The sequence below is a fragment of the Carcharhinus amblyrhynchos genome, chromosome 9 (assembly GCF_965287045.1).
Source record: "Carcharhinus amblyrhynchos chromosome 9, sCarAmb.v2.hapA, whole genome shotgun sequence".
NCBI lineage: Eukaryota > Metazoa > Chordata > Chondrichthyes > Carcharhiniformes > Carcharhinidae > Carcharhinus > Carcharhinus amblyrhynchos.
The window spans coordinates 364,997-385,989 of NC_137332.1; the positions used below are offsets into that span (position 1 = coordinate 364,997).

General features: G+C 46.1%; 1 protein-coding gene across 1 annotated transcript in view; it reads right to left on the bottom strand.

Annotated features, from left to right (window-relative positions):
* The window catches only part of LOC145347543 (mitochondrial adenyl nucleotide antiporter SLC25A24-A-like), a 64,326-nt gene that overhangs the window by 40,617 nt on the left and 2,716 nt on the right, over nt 1-20,993 (bottom strand). Inside the window, exons 2-3 of the mRNA XM_080195066.1 lie at nt 4,961-5,087; nt 4,671-4,758 (exon numbers count right to left, since the gene is read on the bottom strand). Coding sequence (XP_080051192.1) covers nt 4,671-4,758; nt 4,961-5,087 — 215 coding nt within the window. The remainder of the gene's footprint in view (nt 1-4,670; nt 4,759-4,960; nt 5,088-20,993) is intronic.

Below are 20,993 nucleotides of genomic sequence, written 5' to 3' on the forward strand. Positions count from 1 at the left end.
TGGATGTTCTTGAGGGTTTGAAAATAGATAAGTCCCCTGGTCCGGATGGGATTTACCCTAGGATTCTCTGGGAGGCAAGAGAGGTGATTGCAAAGCCTCTGGCTCTGATCTTCAGGTCGTCATTGGTCTCTGGTATAGTACCGGAAGATTGGAGGATAGCGAATGTTGTCCCATTGTTTAAGAAGGGGAACAGAGACTTCCCCGGTAATTATAGACCAGTGAGTCTTACTTCTGTTGTGGGCAAGGTTTTAGGAAAAATTATTAGGGATAGGATTTATAGTTATTTGGAGAGTAATGAATTGATTGGAGATAGTCAGCATGGTTTTGTAGTGGGTAGGTCGTGCCTCACTAACCTTATTGAGTTTTTTGAGAAAGTGACCAAAGAGGTGGATGGGGGTAAGGCAGTTGATGTGGTATATATGGATTTTAGTAAGGCGTTTGATAAGGTTCACCATGGTAGGCTTCTGCAGAAAATGCAGATGTATGGGATTGAGGGTAATCTAGGAAATTGGATCAGGAATTGGCTAGCAGATAGGAGACAGAGGGTGGTGGTTGATGGTAAATATTCGTCATGGAGTTCGGTTACGAGTGGTGTGCCTCAGGGATCTGTTTTGGGGCCACTGCTGTTTGTAATTTTTATAAATGACCTGGATGAGGGTATAGTTGGGTGGATTAGTAAATTTGCTGATGACACCAAAGTCGGAGGTGTGGTAGATAGTGAGGAAGGGTGTCATAGTTTGCAGGGAGACTTAGACAGGTTGCAGAGCTGGGCCGAGAGGTGGCGGATGGAGTTTAATGCGGAGAAGTGTGAGGTAATTCACTTTGGTAGGAATAACAGATGTGTCGAGTATAGGGCTAACGGGAGGACTTTGAATAGTGTGGATGAACAGAGGGATCTAGGTTTATGTGTACATAGATCCCTGAAAGTTGGGAATCAAGTAGATAAGGTTGTTAAGAAGGCATACGGTGTCTTGGCGTTTATTGGTAGGGGGATTGAATTTAGGAGCCGCAGTGTCATGTTGCAACTGTACACAACTCTGGTGCGGCCGCACTTGGAGTACTGTGTGCAGTTCTGGTCCCCACATTACAGGAAGGATGTGGAGGCTTTGGAGAGGGTGCAGAGGAGGTTTACCAGGATGTTGCCTGGTATGGAGGGGAGGTCCTATGAGGAGAGACTGAGGGATTTGGGGTTGTTTTCGCTAGAAAGAAGGCGGCTAAGAGGGGATCTTATTGAAACATATAAGATGATTAGAGGTTTAGATAGGGTGGATAGTGATAGCCTTTTTCCTTGGATGGAGAAAGCTAGCACGAGGGGGCATGACTTTAAATTAAGGGAGGGAAGTTATAGGACGGATGTCAGGGGTAGGTTCTTTACCCAGAAGGTGGTGAGGGATTGGAATGCCCTGCCTGCTGCAGTTGTAAATGCGCCTAGTTTGGGGGCGTTTAAGAGATCCGTGGATAAGTTTATGGATGAAAAGGGATTGGTTTAGATTAGTGGGTCATTGTTTTTTAACTGGTCGGCGCAACATCGTGGGCCGAAGGGCCTGTTCTGCGCTGTAGTGTTCTATGTTCTATGATAGGATAGAGGTGGAGAGACTCTTCCCGCTCAGAAAGGATAGAACATAGAACATAGAACATTACAGCGCAGAACACGCCCTTTGGCCCACGATGTTGCGCCGACCAGTTAAAAAAAAAACAACAACAGTGACCCACTAACCTAAACCAATCCCTTTTCGTCCATAAACCTATCCACAGACCTCTTAAACGCCCCCAAACTAGGCGCATTTACAACTGCAGCAGGCAGGGCATTCCAATCCCTCACCACCCTCTGGGTAAAGAACCTACCCCTGACATCTGTCCTATAACTACCCCCCCTTAGTTTAAAGCCATGCCCCCTCGTGCTAGATTTTTCCATCAGAGGAAAAAGGCTATCACTATCCACCCTATCTAAACCTCTAATCATCTTATATGTTTCAATAAGGTCCCCTCTTAGCCGCCTTCTTTCCAGCGAAAACAACCCCAAATCCCTCAGCCTCTCCTCATAGGATCTCCCCTCCATACCAGGCAACATCCTGGTAAACCTCCTCTGCACCCTCTCCAAAGCCTCCACATCCTTCCTGTAATGTGGGGACCAGAACTGCACACAATACTCCAAGTGCGGCCGCACCAGAGTTGTGTACAGTTGCAACATAACACAACGACTCCTAAATTCAATCCCCCTACCAATAAACGCCAAGACACCGTACGCCTTCTTAACAACCTTATCTACTTGATTCCCAACTTTCAGGGATCTATGTACACATACACCTAGATCCCTCTGCTCCTCCACACTATTCAAAGTCCTCCCGTTAGCCCTATACTCAACACATCTGTTATTCCTACCAAAGTGAATTACCTCACACTTCTCCGCATTAAACTCCATCCGCCACCTCTCGGCCCAGCTCTGCAACCTGTCTAAGTCTTCCTGCAAACTATGACACCCTTCCTCACTATCTACCACACCTCCGACTTTGGTATCATCAGCAAATTTACTGATCCACCCAACTATACCCTCATCCAGATCATTAATAAAAATCACAAACAGCAGTGGCCCCAACACAGATCCCTGAGGCACACCACTCGTAACCGAACTCCATGATGAATATTTACCGTCAACCACTACCCTCTGTCGGATAGTCGGACTAGGGGGCACAGCCTCAAGATAAAGGGGGGGTGGTTTAGAACGGAGTTGAGGAGGAACTTCTTCACTCAAAGGGTGGTGAATCTCTGGAATTCTCTGCCCGTTGAAGTGGTGGAGGCTGCCTCGCTAAATATTTTTAAGACGCGGGTTTATGGGTTTTTGATAGGAGAGGGGATTAAGGGTTATGGGGAGAGAGCGGGAATGTGGAACTGAGACACGACAGATCAGCCATGATCTTATTGAATGGCGGGGCAGGCTCGAAGGGCTAGATGGCCTACTCCTGCTCCTATTTCTTATGTTCTAAGTGGATACAGCCATGAAGAAGGCTTATAACGTGTTAGTGTTTATTAACACGGGGTTTGAGTTTAAGAGCCGTGGGGTTATACCGGATGTTGGTGAGACCACATTTGGAATATTGTGTTCAGTTCTGGTCACCTCACTATAAGAAGGATGTGGAAGCGTTGGAGAGAGTGCAGAGGAGATTTACCAGGATGCTGCCTGGTTTGGAGGGTAGGTCTTACGAGGAAAGGTTGAGGGAGCTGGGGCTTTTCTCTTTAGAGCGGAGGAGGATGAAAGGCAACTTAATAGAGGTTTATAAGATGATGAGGGGGATAGATAGAGTGGACGTGCAGGGATTATTTCCTCGGGTTAATGTAGCTGTTACTAGGGGGCATAACTATAAGGTTCAGGGATGTCCAAGGTAGATTCTTTATTCAGAGTGGTTGGGGTGTGGAACGCACTGCCTGCTGTGATAGTGGAGTCAGACTTTTTAGGAACTTTCAAGCAGTTATTGGATAGGCACATGGAGCACTCCAGAACGATAGAGAGTGGGATAGCTTGACCTTGGTTTCAGACAAAGAACAAAGAACAATACAGCACAGGAAACAGGCCCTTTGGCCCTCCAAGCCTGTGCCGCTCATCTGTCCAGTTAGACCATTCGTTTGTGTCCCTCCATTCCCACTCTGCTCATGTGACTATCCAGATAAGTCTTAAACCATCCCAGCGTGTCCACCTACACCACCCTGCTTGGCAGCGCATTCCAGGCCCCCACCACCCTCTGTGCAAAATACGTTCCTCTGATATCTGAGTTAAACCTCGCCCCTCTCACCTTGAACCTGTGACCCCTCGTATTTGTCATCTCTGACCTGGGAAAAAGCTTCCCACTGTTCACCCTATTGATACCCCTCATAATTTTATACACCTCTATTAGGTCTCCCCTCATTCTCCATCTTTCCAGGGAGAACAATCCCAGTTTACCCAATCTCTCCTCATAGCTAAGACCCTCCATACCATAGAACCATAGAAAATTACAGCTCAGAAACAGGCCTTTTGGCCCTTCTTGTCTGTGCCAAACCATTTTTTGCCTCGTCGCACTGACCTGCACTTGGACCATATCCCTCCACACCCCTCTCATCCATGAACCTGTCCAAGTTTTTCTTAAATGTTAAAAGTGACCCCGCATTTACCACTTTATCCGGCAGCTCATTCCACACTCCCACCACTCTCTGTGTGAAGAATCCCCCCTTAATATTCCCTTTAAACTTTTCCCCCTTCACCCTTAACCCATGCCCTCTGGTTTTTTTTCTCCCCTAGCCTCAGTGGAAAAAGCCTGCTTGCATTCACTCTATCTATACCCATCAAAATCTTATACACCTCCATCAAATCTCCCCTCATTCTTCTACACTCCAGGGAATAAAGTCCTAACCTATTCAATCTCTCTCTGTAACTCAGCTCCTCAAGTCCCGGCAACATCCTTGTGAACCTTCTCTGCACTCTTTCAACCTTATTTACATCCTTCCTGTAACTAGGTGACCAAAACTGTACACAATACTCTAAATTCAGCCTCACCAATGCCTTATATAAACAGGCAATATCCTGGTAAACCTTCTCTGCACTCTCTCCAAAGCTCGGCACAACATTGAGGGCCGAAGGGCCTGTACTGTTCTATATTCTACGTTCCATAAAGAGAAAGTTTACCACAATCGCACACCTCTGAAGAATCTTCTTCGCAGCTTGAAGGCTGATGCTCATTCCCAGGTTCTTCAAAGATTCAACTATCTCAGCAGCATCAATCTTCCCTAAAGAATCAAATAACATCTCACTGAAATGTTCAGAAAATAACAAGTGATGAACCACGCCGCATGGGAGCGCACGCGCAGGGTGCCACACAGGAGCGAGCCGCATGCTCCGAGCAGCTTGTTCGTGCCCAGTTGCTGCATGTGTTCAGCAACATGTACTGCATTGCATTTTTCCAAATATAGCCAGGCCAGTAATACTAACCATCGTTATTCTTATCCAAACTCTTGAAGGCCAGTTTAAGTTTCTTCTCATGGTTTCGGAGGTAGTTGCTAAACTCTCCAAAGTCCAGCTGCCCGTTCTTGTCACCATCCGCAGATTTGAATATTTTCTGTTTAAAGCAAAATTCAGCATACTGGTAAATAAAAACTGGGAGATGAAATGTCTGTCAGACTGCAGAACTTAGAAACGATCACCTATACATCAGTGTTTGTACAGATTGCTGCAGCATCAAGAATACAGCGCAGGCGGAGGCCATTAGGCCCATGTCGTCTGTGCCAGCTCTTTGAAAGAGCTTTCCAATTAGACCCACTCCCCAGCTCTTTCTCCCATAGCCCTGGAAATTGAGTCTGGGGACGAGAAGAAATAGACTCCAGGTGATAGAAGACAGAGCGAGGGTTGGGGGGATCTTGGAAAGATTGGGTGAGAGAGAGCGATGTAAAGGTTTGGTGGGGGAAGGGAGGAGGCAAGGGGAATTATTCAAATAGAATCCTCTCTTTTGCTGAATTCGCCTGATAAACTCAAAACCAGCCATTTGGGAGTATTAATCCCACAACACACTGCAAAATGTTGCACATTACCAGGTGCTGCTTCCACCACCTTTTCCCAGTTATTGCCTGTGCTCTGCCAAAGCCAGGAACTCGCCTCACCTCAGCCTGCACTTTTATATTCATTCATAAAACACAAACAAGACCATTCAGCCCTTGGAGCCCACTCCATCATTTACTAAAATCACACTTGATCTGATAGCAACTTCCCCTATCCCTGCCAACCTGTCAGCCTCTTGCTTACAAAGAATCTGTGCACCTCTAAAAAATATTCAAACCCTCCTTACACCAGCTCTTCCAAAAGAGAATTCCAAAGATCCTCAACTCTCTGAAAGAAATAAAATCACCTCATCTCTGTTTTAATTGGTGATCCCTTATTTTTAAACCCTGAGTTCTACGTTCTCCCACAAGCGGAAATATCGTCTCCACATCCCCTCTGTTAATATCCCTCAGTGTCATAGCAACATAAGAACATAAGAAGTAGGAGCAGGAGTCGGCCATCTAGCCCTTCGAGCCTGCCCCGCCATTCAATAAGATCATGGCTGATCTGTCGTGGCTCAGTTCCACATTCCCGCCCTCTCCCCATATCCCTTAATCCCCTTGTCTATCAAAAACCCATCAACCCGCATCTTAAAAATATTTAGCGACGTAGCCTCCACCACTTCAACGGGCAGAGAATTCCAGAGATTCACCACCCTTTGAGTGAAGAAGTTCCTCCTCAACTCTGTTCTAAACCGCCCCCCCTTTATCTTGAGGCTGTGCCCCCTAGTCCTACTGTCCTTTCTGAGCGGGAAGAGCCTCTCCACCTCTATCCTATCCATCCCATTCATCATCTTATACGTCTCAATGAGATCTCCCCTCATTCTTCTAAACTTTAACAAGTACAAGCCTAGTTTATTCAGCCTCTCCTCATAGTTCGACCCCCTCAAATCCGATATCAGCCTAGTAAACCTCCTCTGCACTCCCTCCAAGGCCAAAATATCCTTGCGTAAGTGCAGCGACCAAAACTGCACACAGTACTCCAGCTGCGGCCTCACCAATGCCCTATACAGCTGCAGCAAGACCTCCCTACTTTTATATTCAATCCCCCTCACTATGAAGGCCAGCATCCCATTTGCCTTCCTGGCCACCTGCTGCACCTGCAAGCTGGGTTTTTGCGACTCATGCACAAAGACCCTGAGGTCCCTCTGCACCGTCGCATGCTGCAGTTTTTCGCCATGTAAGTAATAGTCCTTCCTACCATTATTCCTACCAAAGTGGACAACTTCACACTTGCCAACATTAAATTCCATTTGCCAGTTCCTGGCCCATTCGCCCAGCCTATCTAGATCCTTCTGCAGACTTTCCACACCCTCCGCACAATTTGCCGTTCCACCAATCTTGGTGTCATCAGCAAATTTCGACACCATATACTCGGTTCCCTCCTCCAGATCATCTATATAAATGGTAAATAGCTGAGGCCCCAGCACTGATCCCTGGGGCACTCCACTAGTCACCAACCGCCAATCCGAATACCACCCATTGACCCCCACTCTCTGCCACCTATTTGACAGCCAATCCTCTATCCACGCTAACACCCTATCCCCAACTCCATGCCCCCTGACCTTCTGTAATAACCTCTTGTGCGGCACCTTATCAAACGCCTTCTGAAAATCAAGAAACACCACATCCACCGGCTCTCCTCTATCCACCGCCCTAGACACATCCTCATAGAACTCCAATAAATTGTCAGACACGACTTCCCCTTAACGAAACCGTGCTGCGTCTGCTCTATCAAACAATTCTCCTCAAGATGTCTCGCTATTTTCTCCTTGATCATGGATTCGAGCATTTTACCTACAACAGACGTTAAACTAACTGGCCTATAATTCCCTGCCTTTTGCCTGCCACCCTTCTTAAACAACGGCGTAACATTAGCCGTTTTCCAATCTTCCGGCACTTCCCCAGAATCCAGCAATGTTTGGAAAATAATCATCAAGGCATCCACTATCACCTCCGCCATTTCTTTCAGAACCCTCGGATGCATTCCATCCAGTCCTGGGGACTTGTCCACAATCAGTCCCTCCAGTCTTCCGAGCACTGCCTCTCTAGTAACAATAATGTCATTCAGGCCCTCCACTCCTACCATCTTTCCATCGCTAACACCCGGCAAACTATTCACGTCCTCCTCCGTGAAGACCGAAACAAAAAAGTTATTCAAGGCCTCAGCCATTTCCCCATCCCCTATCACTAAGTCCCCCCTCTCATCCTCTAAGGGTCCAACGTTCACCCTAGTCAGCCTCTTCCTTTCCATATATTTATAAAAACTCTTACTATCCTTTTTTATATTTAGCGCTAGCCCAGCTTCATAGTTTATCCTACCCTTCTTTATCAACTTCTTCGTCATTCTTTGTTGATACTTAAACCTCTCCCAATCCTCTTCTCGCCCACTACTCTTAGCTACTCTAAACGCATCCACTTTTAATTTAATACTCTCCTTTACCTTCTTCATTATCCACGGCTGATTATCTCTCCTCCTATGATCCTTTTTAACCATCAGAATAAATTTCTGCTGAGCACCAAGAAAGATCTCCTTAAAGATCCTCCACTGTTCCTCAGCAGACCTACCTTCCAAAGCGCTCCCCCAATCAACATTCGCCAATTCCTCTCTCATCCTACCGTACTCCCCTCTGTTCAGACAAAGGACACAGGTCCGGGAACCCACTTTCTCCTCCTCCATCTGCATCAGAAATTCCACCATACAATGATCACTCTCCCCAAGAGGATCCTTCACCACAAGGTCCCTAATTCTACCCGCCTCATTACATAACACCAGATCCAAGATAGCTCGCTCCCTCGTCGGCTCCAACACACACTGTTCAAGGAAACTATCCCGGCAGCATTCCAAGAACTCTTCCTCAAGCCCACCGCGTCCAACATGGGTCGACCAATCAATATGTAGATTGAAATCCCCCATAATTATCGCCGTCCCATTCCTGCACGCCGCATTTATTTGCGCATTAACAGCCCGCCCCACCTCCAAATCATTATTTGGGGGCCTATAGACGACACCCACCAGCGTCTTCCTCCCTTTGCTGTTCCTAATCTCCACCCACAATGATTCCACTTTCTGCTCTTTGGCTCCAATATCATCCCTTACTACCATCCTCAAACTTCCAATCAAATTGCCTGAAGGGTCCAGCCAATACAGCTAGCCTGCCCAGCCTCTGCTCACACACTGCTGGTATTACTGGAATAAACCTCTGAACTGCTTCCAATGCATTCATATCTTTCCTTAAATAAGGAGATTAGTACCGTGCACCGCATCCCAGTACCATGCACTACACCCCAGTACCGTACTGGACTTCAGTTACAAGTGGTGTACCTCAAGGATCTGTTTTGGGGTCACTGCTATTTGTCATTTTTATAAATGACCTAGATGAGGGTGTAGAAGGATGGATTAGTAAACTTGCTGACAACACCAAAGTTGGAGGAGTTGTAGACAGTGAGGATGGATGTTACAGTTTGCAGAGGGACATAGATAAGCTGCAGATCTGGGCCGAGAGGTGGCAGATGGAGTTTAATAGGGAAAAGTGTGAGGTGATTCACTTTGGTAAGAGTAACAGGAGTACAGAATATAGGGCTAATGGAAGGACTCTTAGTAGTGTTGACGAGCAGAGAGATCTCAGTGTACATGTGCATAGCTCCCTGAAAGTTGGCACCCAGGTTGATAAGGTTGTTAAGAAGGCGTACGGTGTGTTAGCTTTTATTGGGAGAGGGATTGAATTTCGGAGCCGTGAGGTCATGTTGCAACTGTACAAAACTCTGGTGCGGCCGCACTTGGAGTATTGCGTACAGTTCCGGTCGCCGCATTATAAGAAAGATGTGGAGGCATTGGAAAGGGTGCAGAGGAGGTTTACCAGGATGTTGCCTGGTATGGTGGGAAGGTCTTATGAGGAAAGGCTGAGGGACTTGAGGTTATTTTCATTGGAGAGAAGAAGGTTACGAGGTGACCTAATTGAGGCATACAAGATGATCAGAGGATTGGATAGGGTGGAAAGTGAGAGCCTTTTTCCTTGGATGGTGATGGCTAACACGAGGGGACATAGCTTTAAATTAAGGGGTGGTAATTATAGGACGGATGTCAGAGGTAGGTTCTTTACTCAGAGGGTAGTAAGGTTGTGGAATGCCCTGCCTGCAGCAGTTGTGGACTCGCCAACTTTAAGGGCGTTCAAATGGCCAGTGGATAGGCATATGGATAACATTGGAATAGTTTAGGTTAGAGGGTCATTAGATTGGTTCCACTGATCGGCACAACATCGAGGGCCGAAGGGCCTATACTGCGCTGTAGTGTTCTATGTTCTTTGAGTGGCACTGTTGATCAGAGATAGTGTCACGGTTGTAGAAAAGGTGGACGCCGTGAAGGGATTGTCTACAGAGTCTCTGTGGGTGGAAGTTAGGAACAGGAAGGGGTCAATAACTTTAATGGGTGTTTTCTATAGGCCGCCCAATAGTAACAGGGATGTTGAGAAGCAGATAGGGAAACAGATACTGGAGAGATGTAGTAATAACAGAGTTGTTGTGATGGGAGACTTTAATTTCCCAAATATTGATTGGAATCTCCCTAGGATAAGGCGTTTAGATGGGAAGGAGTTTGTTAGGTGTGTTCAGGAGGGTTTCTTGCCACAGTCCGTGGATAAGCCTACAAGGGGAGAGGCTGTACTCGATCTGGCATTGGGAAGTGAGCCTGGACAGATGTCAGATCTCTCAGTGGGAGAGCATTTTGGGGATAGTGATCATAATTCTATCTCCTTTACACTTGCATTGGAGAGGGATAAGATCAGACAAGCTAGGAAAGTGTTTATCTGGACTAAGGGGAATTTTTAGAAATAGAAGTAGAAATAGAAACAGAAACAGAAATAGAAACACTACAGTACAGAAACAGGCCGTTCGGCCCATCGAGTCTGCCCTGGCCACAATCCCATTCAGGCCCTACTCCCATATTCCTACATATTATAGAACATTACAGCGCAGTACAGGCCCTTTAGCCCTCAATGTTGCTCCGACCAGTGGAACCAATCTAATGACCCTCTAATGAAAATGGAGACATTTGCAAAAGCCAGGAAATTGAAAACAGATAAGGCTCATGGAATACAAAGATAGCAGAAAGAGCTTAAACTGGGACTTAGGAGAGCTAAAAGGGACCATGAAATATCATTGGCAGGCAGGATTAAAGAGAATTCCAATGCTTTTTATGCATATACAAGAAGGAAAAGGGTAACTAAGGAAAGATCCAATTAGGGACAGTGGATGGAATGTGTGTGTGGAGCCAGATGAGGTGGGTGAGGTCCTTAACGAGTGCTTTGCATCAGTATTCACAAAGGAGAAGGATGTGGTGGATGGTGAGTGTAGAAAGGAAGATGTTGACATTCTAGGGCACGTTGAAATAAAAAAGAGGTATTGGAGATTTTGAAGAACAATAAGATGGGCAAGTTCCCAGAGCCAGATACGGTGTATCCCAGAATATTGAAAGAGGCAAGAAAAGAAATTGATGCTTAGTGTTAGGGGGATTTGCAGGGTAAATATGTGGGGATATGGGAACAGGGGCTGGGTGGGGTTGTGGTAGGTGCAGATTTGATGGAATGCATGGGTTCCTTCTGCGCTGTCGGGATTCCATGATTCTACGCTCTATTCTATTCGTTCCACTGGTAGGCGCAACATCGAGGGCCAAAGGGCCTGTACTGTGCTGTTATGTTCTATGTTCTGGGGACAGGGTTTCAGTTTCCAGTTGGATAACACTATGATTATTGCTTTGCATTTCTCATAAGCTCCAATTAGTTTCTCCCCTTTATGCTGCTTCTTACCATGTGGTTATTATTAGACAGCCTATACATGACTCCCACAAGTGACTTCTCCCCTTTATGATTTCTCACCTGTACTCAAACTATTCCCACATTCTGGTTTCCTGAATTTGCTAAAAGCGTTACTAATGGAGCCACCCCTCCACCTATTCCTCGCTTCCTGTACTTCCTAAATATCCTGCACCCTCAATATTCAGATCCCAATCCATGTCTTCCCACAGCCATGTCCCCGTAATTGCTATCTAATCGTACCTATTTATTAGTAAACACCATCTCAGTTCATCAATTTTGTGTTGAATCCGACCTACACTCAGATCAAGCTTTTCATTTTATTCCATTGTTCTTTTCTAACCTCTAGTCTCATATGTTTATTCTCTATTAGATTTGTAATTCTTCTAGAATAACGTGTCCAGAACTGTACAGAGTATTCCAAGTGTAGCCTTGCCAACGTCTTGTCTTTGACATTCAACCAATGTCTTCAATAAGACATTCCAGCTCCTGTATTCAATGTTCTGACAGATGAAACAAAGCATGCCAAATGCCTTCTTCACCACTCTGTCCACTTGTGACTCCACTTCCAAGGAGCTATGAACATGTATCCCTAGATCTTTAATGTTCTGTAACTCTCTCCACGCCCTACCATTAACTGAGTAAACCTGTCCTGATTCAATCTACCAAAATGCATCACCTCACATTTGTCTAAATTAATCTCCATCTGCCATTCATCAGTCCGCTGGTCCAATTAATCAAATTTCCGTTGCAATTGGAGATAACTTTCTTCACTGTCCGCTATGCCACTAATCTTGGTGTCATCTGCAAACTTACTAACCATGCCCCCTATATTCCCGTCCAAATCATTAATATAAGTGACAAATAACAGTGGGCCCAGCACTGATCCCTGAGGCACACTGCTGGTCACAGGTCTCCAGTTTGAAAAACAACCCTCTACAAACATCCTCTGGCTTCTGTCAAGAACCTGTCGGTCTTTAGCCTGGTGTTGTGAGACTTTCTGCTGCGTTTACCCCAGTCCAACACCGGCAACTCCACATTCTGTCAACAGGCCAATTTTGTATCCATTTGGATACTTCACCCTGGACCCTGTGAGATTTAACTTTGTGCAACAACCTACCATGTGGTACCTTGTCAAAGGCCAGCTAAAGTCCATGTAGACAACATCAACTGCACTGCCCTCATCTACCTTCTTGCTCACCCCTTCAAAAAAGTCTATTAAATTTGTGAGACATGATTTTCCACTCACAAAGCCATGCTGACTGTCCCTAATCAGTCCTTGCATCTCTAAATGCCTGTAGATCCTGTCTCTCAAAATACCTTCCAACAATTGGCTCATCACCCTGTAGTTCCCAGGCTTTTCCCTGCAGCCCTTTTTAAACAAAGGCACAACATTTGCCATTCCCCAATCTTCAGGCACCTCACCCGTGACTATCGATGATTCAAATATCTCGACTAGGGGAACCTCAGTTTTTTCCCTGGCCTCCCACAATGTCCTGGGACACACTTCATCAGGTCCCAGGGATTTATCTACCTTGATGCGCTTTAAGACTTCCAGCTCTTCCTTCTCTGTAATATGTACACTTCTCAAGACATCAATATTTCTTTCCCAGGTTTCTTAAGATTCATGCTTTTCTCGACAGTAAATAGGGATGAGAAATATTCATTTAGGATCTCACCCATCTCTTGTGGATCCGCACACAGATTACCTTGTTGATCCTTAAGAGGTCCATTCTCTCCCTTGTTGCTCTTTATGTATTTGTAGAAGCTCTTTGGATACACCTTCGCCTTATCTGCCAAAAAAATTTCATGTGCCCTTTTTGCTGTCCTGATTTCTCTCTTAACTCTACTCCTATACCATCTATAGTCTTCAGAGATTATGAACTTTGAGGTTCTGCTTCTTAATTGTGTGCTGGGTCCTCATACTGATTGTGCAGAGCCGCCTCCTTTGTCCTTCCTATGTTACTGACACCTACATGGACCATGACAACTCGGTCCCCCTCTCATGGAATGTGGACATCACCGATTAGGCCAGCATTTATTGCACATTCCTAATTGCCCTTGAAAGAGCTGTGGTGAGATGTTTTCAGATATTGCAGTCCATGTGTACAGGTACACCCACAGTGGTGTTAGGGAGAGAGTTCCAGGATTTGACCCAACGACTGTGAAGGAACCGCAGTATACTTCCAAGTCAGGATGGTGAGTGATTTGGAAGGAAACCTCCAGGTGATGATGTCCTCAGATATCTGCTACCCTTGTCCTTCCAGACGGTAGGTGTCGTGGGTTCGGAAGATGCTGCCCAAGGCACCTTGACATCCATGGCTGATACTGTGTGCTGGGGTGGAGGCAGTGAATTTTTCTGGATAAGATGTCAATCAAGCAGGCTGCTCTGTCCTGGAAGACGTTGAGCTTCTGAAGTGTTGTTGGAGTCAAATTCATCCAAGTAAATGGAGGCACTTTCCCCTATTGTCCATTGCATAACATTGTCTTTGCCACGCCTGTTGCCGGGCAGCACTGACTTGGCTTCGCCTGTTGCCGGGCAGCACTGACTTGGCTACGCCTGTTGCCGGGCAGCACTGACTTGGCTACGCCTGTTGCCGGGCAGCACTGACTTGGCTACGCCTGTTGCCGGGCAGCACTGACTTGGCTACGCCTGTTGCCGGGCAGCACTGACTCTCAAAATGTGAAGTTATAAACTTTGGAAGTCGTAATTTGGCAAGGGATTATTCAATGAACGGCAGGACGCTAGGAAGTTCTTTGCAACTAAGACACTGTAGTATTTAAGGCAGAAGGATATGTTAGTAGAGTAATGAAGGGATACTTGTCTTTATCAATCGAGGCACAGATTATAAAAGCTGAGAGGTCATGTTGGAGTTGTCTAGAACTTTAGTGAGGCGACAGCTGGAGCACTGTGTGCAGTTCTGGTCACCACATTATCGGAAGGATGTGATTGCACTGGAGGGGGTGCGGAGGAGATTCACCAGGATGCTGCCTGGGATGGAGTGTTTAAATTATAAAGAGAGGTTGGAAAGGCTTGGGTTGTTTTCATTGGAGCAGAGAAGACTGAGGGGGATCTGATCGAGGTGTACAAGATTATGAGAGACACGGACAGAGTGGATAAGGAGCAGCTGTTTCCCTTAGTGGAAGGGTCAGTCACGAGGGCACATAAGCTCAAGGTGAGGGACAGGAGGTTTAGGGGAATGTGAGGAAAAACCTTTTTACCCAGATGGTGGTGAGGGTCTGGAACGCGCTGCCTGAGAGGGTGGCAGAGGCGGGATGCCTCACATCCTTTAAAAAGTACCTGGATGAGCACTTGGCACATCATAACATTCAGGGCTATGAATAAATGCTGGTGAATGGGATTAAGTGAGCAGTTCAAGTGTTTCTTACATAGAACATAGAACATAGAACATTACAGCGCGGAACAGGCCCTTCGGCCCACAATGTTGCGCCGACCAGTCTTATTTTTAAAAAAAAACATTGACCCACTAATCTAAACCACTCCTTTTTCGTCCATAAACCTATCCACCAATCTCTTAAACGCCCCCAAACTAGGCGCATTTACAACTGCAGCAGGCAGGGCATTCCAGTCCCTCGCCACACTCTGGGTAAAGAACCTGCCCCTGACATCCGTCCTATAACTACCCCCCCTTAATTTAAAGCCATGCCCCCTCGTGCTAGATTTCTCCATCCGAGGAAACAGGCTATCACCATCCACCCTATCTAAACCTCTAATCATCTTATATGTTTCTATAAGATCCCCTCTTAGCCGCCTTCTTTCCAGTGAAAACAACCCCAAATCCCTCAGTCTCTCCTCATAGGACCTCCCCTGCATACCAGGCAACATCCTGGTAAACCTCCTCTGCACCCTCTCCAAAGCCTCCACATCCTTCCTGTAATGTGGGGACCAGAACTGCACACAGTACTCCAAGTGCGGCCGCACCAGAGTTGTGTACAGTTGCAACATGACGCTGCGACTCCTAAATTCAATCCCCCTACCAATAAACGCCAAGACACCGTATGCCTTCTTAACAACCTTATCTACTTGATTCCCAACTTTCAGGGATCTATGTACACATACACCTAGATCCCTCTGTTCATCCACACTATTCAAAGTCCTCCCGTTAGCCCTATACTCAACACATCTGTTATTCCTACCGAAATGGATTACCTCACACTTCTCCGCATTAAACTCCATCCGCCACCTCGCGGCCCAGCTCTGCAACCTGTCCAAGTCACCCTGCAAACTTCGACACCCTTCCTCACAATCTACCACACCTCCGACTTTGGTGTCATCAGCAAACTTACTAATCCACCCAACTATACCCTCATCCAGATCATTAATAAAGATTACGAACAGCAGTGGCCCCAAAACAGATCCCTGAGGCACACCACTCGTAACCGAACTCCATGATGAATAATTACCATCAACCACCACCCTCTGTCTCCTATCTGCTAACCAATTCCTGATCCAAGTACCTAAATTACCACCAATCCCATACATCTGCATTTTCTGCAGAAGCATACCATGGTGAACCTTATCAAACGCCTTACTAAAATCCATATATACCACATCTACTGCCTTACCCCTATCCACCTCTTTGGTCACCTTCTCAAAGAACTCAATAAGGTTAGTAAGGCACGACCTTCCCGCTACAAAACCATGCTGACTATCTCTAATCAATTCATTACTCTCCAAATAACTATAAATCCTATCCCTAATAATTCTTTCTAAAACCTTGCCCACTACAGAAGTAAGACTCACTGGTCTATAATTCCCAGGGAAGTCTCTGCTCCCCTTCTTAAACAATGGGACAACATTCGCTGTCCTCCAATCATCCGGTACTATACCAGAGACCAACGACGACCTGAAGATCAGAGCCAGTGGCTCTGCAATCACCTCTCTTGCCTCCCATAGAATCCTAGGGTAAATCCCGTCAGGACCAGGGGACTTATCTATTTTCAACCCTTCTAGAATATCCAACACATCCTCTGTATCAACTACAATACTTTCTATTTTACACCCCTTCACCCCAGTGACCTCCTCAGCTACATTCATATCGTCCTGTGTGAACACCGAAGAGAAATAATGGTTCAATGCCTCTCCAATCTCTTCCGGTTCCACACACAACTTCCCCCTACTGTCTGTAACTGGCCCTAATCTTGCCCTGACCAACCTTCTATTCTTGACATACCTATAGAACGCCTTAGGATTCTCCTTAATCCTATCAGCCAAAGTCATCTCATGCCCTCTTCTAGCCCTTCTTAACTCCCTCTTCAACTCCCTCCTAGCCAATCTAAAGCTTTCTACTGCACTACCCGAGCCCTCAAGCCTCATCCGAACATAAGCCTCTTTCTTCTTCCTAACCAACAAATCAACTTTTTTCGTGCACCACGGTTCCCTAGCCCTACCAATTCCTCCTTGCCTGACAGGGACATACCTATCACAGACCCACATGTCAGTGCAGACTCGATGGGCCCAAGACCCAGTGTTGCCAGGCAGCATTGTCTCTGCCCAGCCTGTTGCTGGGCACTGACCCCACACAATCCATAGCATACCACTAGCCCCATTCAACCATGGCACTGACCCCACTCAATCCTGGGTACTGAAACTACCAAATGCCAAACAATGATACTCCAAATTGTAGCCACTGACCCCCACACAATGGCAGCCACCGAGCCTTCCCCTGGCTATTGCTGGGCACTGACCCACCTGTTACTCAACACTGACCCGCCCCAGCCCAATACCAGGCACTGAGCTCAGTCCAAGAGAATAAGCTTGCAGGGAACATAAGAAGGGACCATCATGGTTTCTATTGGTATGTGAAGCGAAAAAGAATGGTGAAGACAAACATACGACCCTTACAGTCAGAAACAGAAATTTATAACGGGGAACAAAGAAATGGCTGACCGACTGAATATATACTTTGCTTCTGTCTTCACAAAGGGGGACACAAGTAACATTTCATGAATGCTGGGGAACACAGGGAAACTGAAGGCAATCCATGTTAGTAGAGAAATGGTTTGGGGAATTTTCTTGGGGTAGGAGACTGATAAATCCCCAGGTCCTGATAATCTACATCCCAACGTACTTAAGGAAGTGCCCCTAGAAATGGTGGATGTGTTGGTGGTCATAAATGTAGAACATAAAACACTACAGCACAAACAGGCCCTTTGGCCCACAAGTTGTGCCGATCACATCTATACCTACCAAGCCATAGAACTATCTGTAACTTCCAATGCCATTAGATCCCATATACTCATCTAGAAGTCTTTTAAAAGACCCCAGCAAGTTCGCTTCTACCACTACTGACGGCAGCCGATTCCACTCACTCACCACCCTCTGAGTGAAAAACTTTCCCCTAACATCTCCTCTGTACTTGCTTCCCAGCACCTTAAACCTGTGTCCTCTCGTCTTCCAAGATTCTCTAGATTCTGGAACATTTCCTACAGATTGGAGGGTAGCTAATGTAACCCCGTTACAGAGAATTATAGACCAGTCTGATATCAGTAGTGGAAAAAAATTCCAGAGTCCATTTCAGAGCACTTGGAAAACAATGGCAGAATCGGACAAGGTCAGAAAGGTAAATCATGTTTGACAAATCTACTGGAATTCTCTGAGGATGTAACCAGTAGACTTGATTAGGGAAGCCAGTGGATATGCTTAATTTGGACTTTCAGAAAGCTTTCATAAAATCCCACACTAGCATGTGAAATTAAAGCTCACGGGATTGCAGCTTAGTGTATCGAGATGGATAGAAAACTGCTTGGCAGACTGGAAACAAAGATTACGAATAAACAGATTTTTTTTAAATGGCAGGCACTGGCTACTAGGGGCCCACCAGGATCAGAGCTAAGATTCACAATATATATTAATGGTTTAGATGAGGCAACTTTATGTAATATTTCCAAATTTTCAGATGATACAAAGTTCAGTGGAAAGCTGAGCTGCAAGGAAGATGCAAAGATCCTTCAGTATGATTTGGACAGGCTGAGTGAATGGGCATCTGAATGGCAGATGCAGTATAATGTGGATAAATGTGAGGCTATCCACTTTGGTAGCAAAAACAGGGAGGCAAATTACTATCTGGCTATAAACTGAGAGAGGAGAATGTGCAACAAGACCCAGCTGTCCTTGTACAAGTGGTGCAGCAGGCGGTAAAGGCGGCAAATGGTATATTGGCCTTCATAGCGACAGGTTTTGAGTACAGGAGCAGGGATGCGTTGTTGCAATTATACAGGGCCTTGGTGAGGCCACACCTAGAATATTGTGAAGTTTTGGTCTCCTTTTCTGAGGAAGGATGTTCTTGCTCTAGAGGAAGTGTAGTGAAGGTTAACCGGGCTGATTCCTGGGGTGGCAGAGCTGACATATCAGGAGAGATTGAGTTGGTTAGGATTGTTTTTGCTGGAGTCCAGATGAACATAGAAAAACTACAGCACCGAACATATCTCTACCTACTAGGCTTACCGATAACCCTCTACCTTACTAAGTCCCATGTACTCATCCAGAAGTCTCTTAAAAGACTATCGAATCCACCACCGCCGACAGCCGATTCCACTCACCCACCACCCTGAGTGAAAAACTTACCCCTGACATCTCCTCTGTACCTGCTCCCCAGCACCTTAAACCTGTGTCCTCTTGTGGCAACCACTTCAGCCCTGGGAAAAAGCCTCTGAGAATCCACCTGATCAGTATCTCTCAACATCTTATACACCTCTATCAGGTCACCTCTCATCCTTCGTCTCTCTAAGGAGAAAAGACCGAGCGCTCTCAACCTATCCTCATAAGTCATGCCACCCAATCCAGGCAACATCCTTGCAAATCTCCTCTGCACCCATTCAATGGCTTCCACATCCTTCCTGTAATGAGGCGACCAGAACTGAGCATAGTACTCCAACTGGGGTCTGATCAGGGTCTTATAAAGTTGCAGCATTATCTCCCGACTCCTAAACTCAATCCCTCGATTGATGAATGCCAGTACACCATACGCCTTCTTAACCACATCCTCTACCTGCAAAGTTGATTTGAGAGTCCTATGAACCCAGACCCCAAGATCCTTCTTATCTCCCCACACTGCCAAGAGTCTTACCCATAATATTATATTCCTTCATCCCATTTGACCTGCCAAAATGAACCACCACACACTTATCCGGGTTGAAGTCCACCTGCCACTTCTTCGCCCAGTCTTGCATCCTATCAATGTCTCACTGCAATGTCTAACAACCCTCCAAACTATCCACAACACCTCCAACCTTTGTGTCATCAGCAAACTTACTAACCCATCCTTCCACTTTTATAGAAATCACAAACAGCAAGGGTCCCAGACCAAATCCCTGGGGCACTCCACTGGTGACCGACCTCCATGTAGAAGAAGACCCATCTACAACCACACTTTGCCTTTTGTGGGCAAGCCAGTTCTGGATCCACAAAGCAATGTCCCCTTGGATCCCATGCCCTCTCACTTTCTCAATAAGCCTTTCATGGGGCACCTTATCGAACGCCTTGCTGAAGTCCATGTAAACCACATCTATCACTCTTCCTTTGTCAATGTGTTTAGTCACATCTTCAAAAAACTCAACCAGGCACATAAGGCACGATCTGCCTTTGACAAAGCCTTGCTGACTATTTTTGATCATACTAAACTTCTCCAAATGTCCATAAATCCTGTCTCTCAGGATCTTCTCCATCAACTTACCAACCACTGAGGTTAGACTCACCGGTTGATAATTTCCTGAGTTATCTCTACTTCCTTTCTTGAATAGAGGAACCACATCCGCAATCCTCTAATCCTCCAGAGCCTCTTCCGTCTCCATCGATGACGCAAAGATCATCGCCAGAAGCTCTGCAATCTCTTCCTTCGCCTCCCACAGTGACCTGGGGTACATCCCATCCAGTTCTTGGTGACGTATCTAACTTGATGCTTTTCAAAAGCTCCAACTCATCCTCTTTCTTAATGTCAACATACTCAAGCTTTTCAGTCCGCCGTAAGCCTGCACTACAACGACCAAGATCCTTATCCACCGTGAATACTAAAGTAAAGTATTAGAACATAGAACATAGAACATTACAGCGCAGAACAGGCCCTTCGGCCCACGATGTTGCGCCGACCAGCTTTTAAAAAAAAACACTAACCCACTAATCTAAACCAATCCCATTTCGTCCATAAACCTATCCACAGATCTCTTAAACGCCCCCAAACTAGGCGCATTTACAACTGCAGCTGGCAGGGCATTCCAGTCCCTCACCACCCTCTGGGTAAAGAACCTACCCCTGACATCAGTCCTATAACTACCCCCCCTTAATTTAAAGTCGTGCCCCCTCGTGCTAGCTTTCTCCATCCGGGGAAAAAGGCTATCACTATCTACCCTGTCTAAACCTCTAATCATCTTATATGTTTCATTAAGCACCTCTGCTATTTCTACCGGTTCTAGACAAACTTTCCCACCGTCACATTTGATAAGTCCTATTCCTTCACATTGCATCCTTTTGCTCTTCACATACTTGTAGAACGCCTTGGGTTTTCTTTAATCTTACCTGCCAAGGCCTTCTCATGACCCGTTCTGGCTCTCCCAATTTCCTTCGTAAGTTTCTTCTTACAAGTCATATTCTCCTCTAGATCC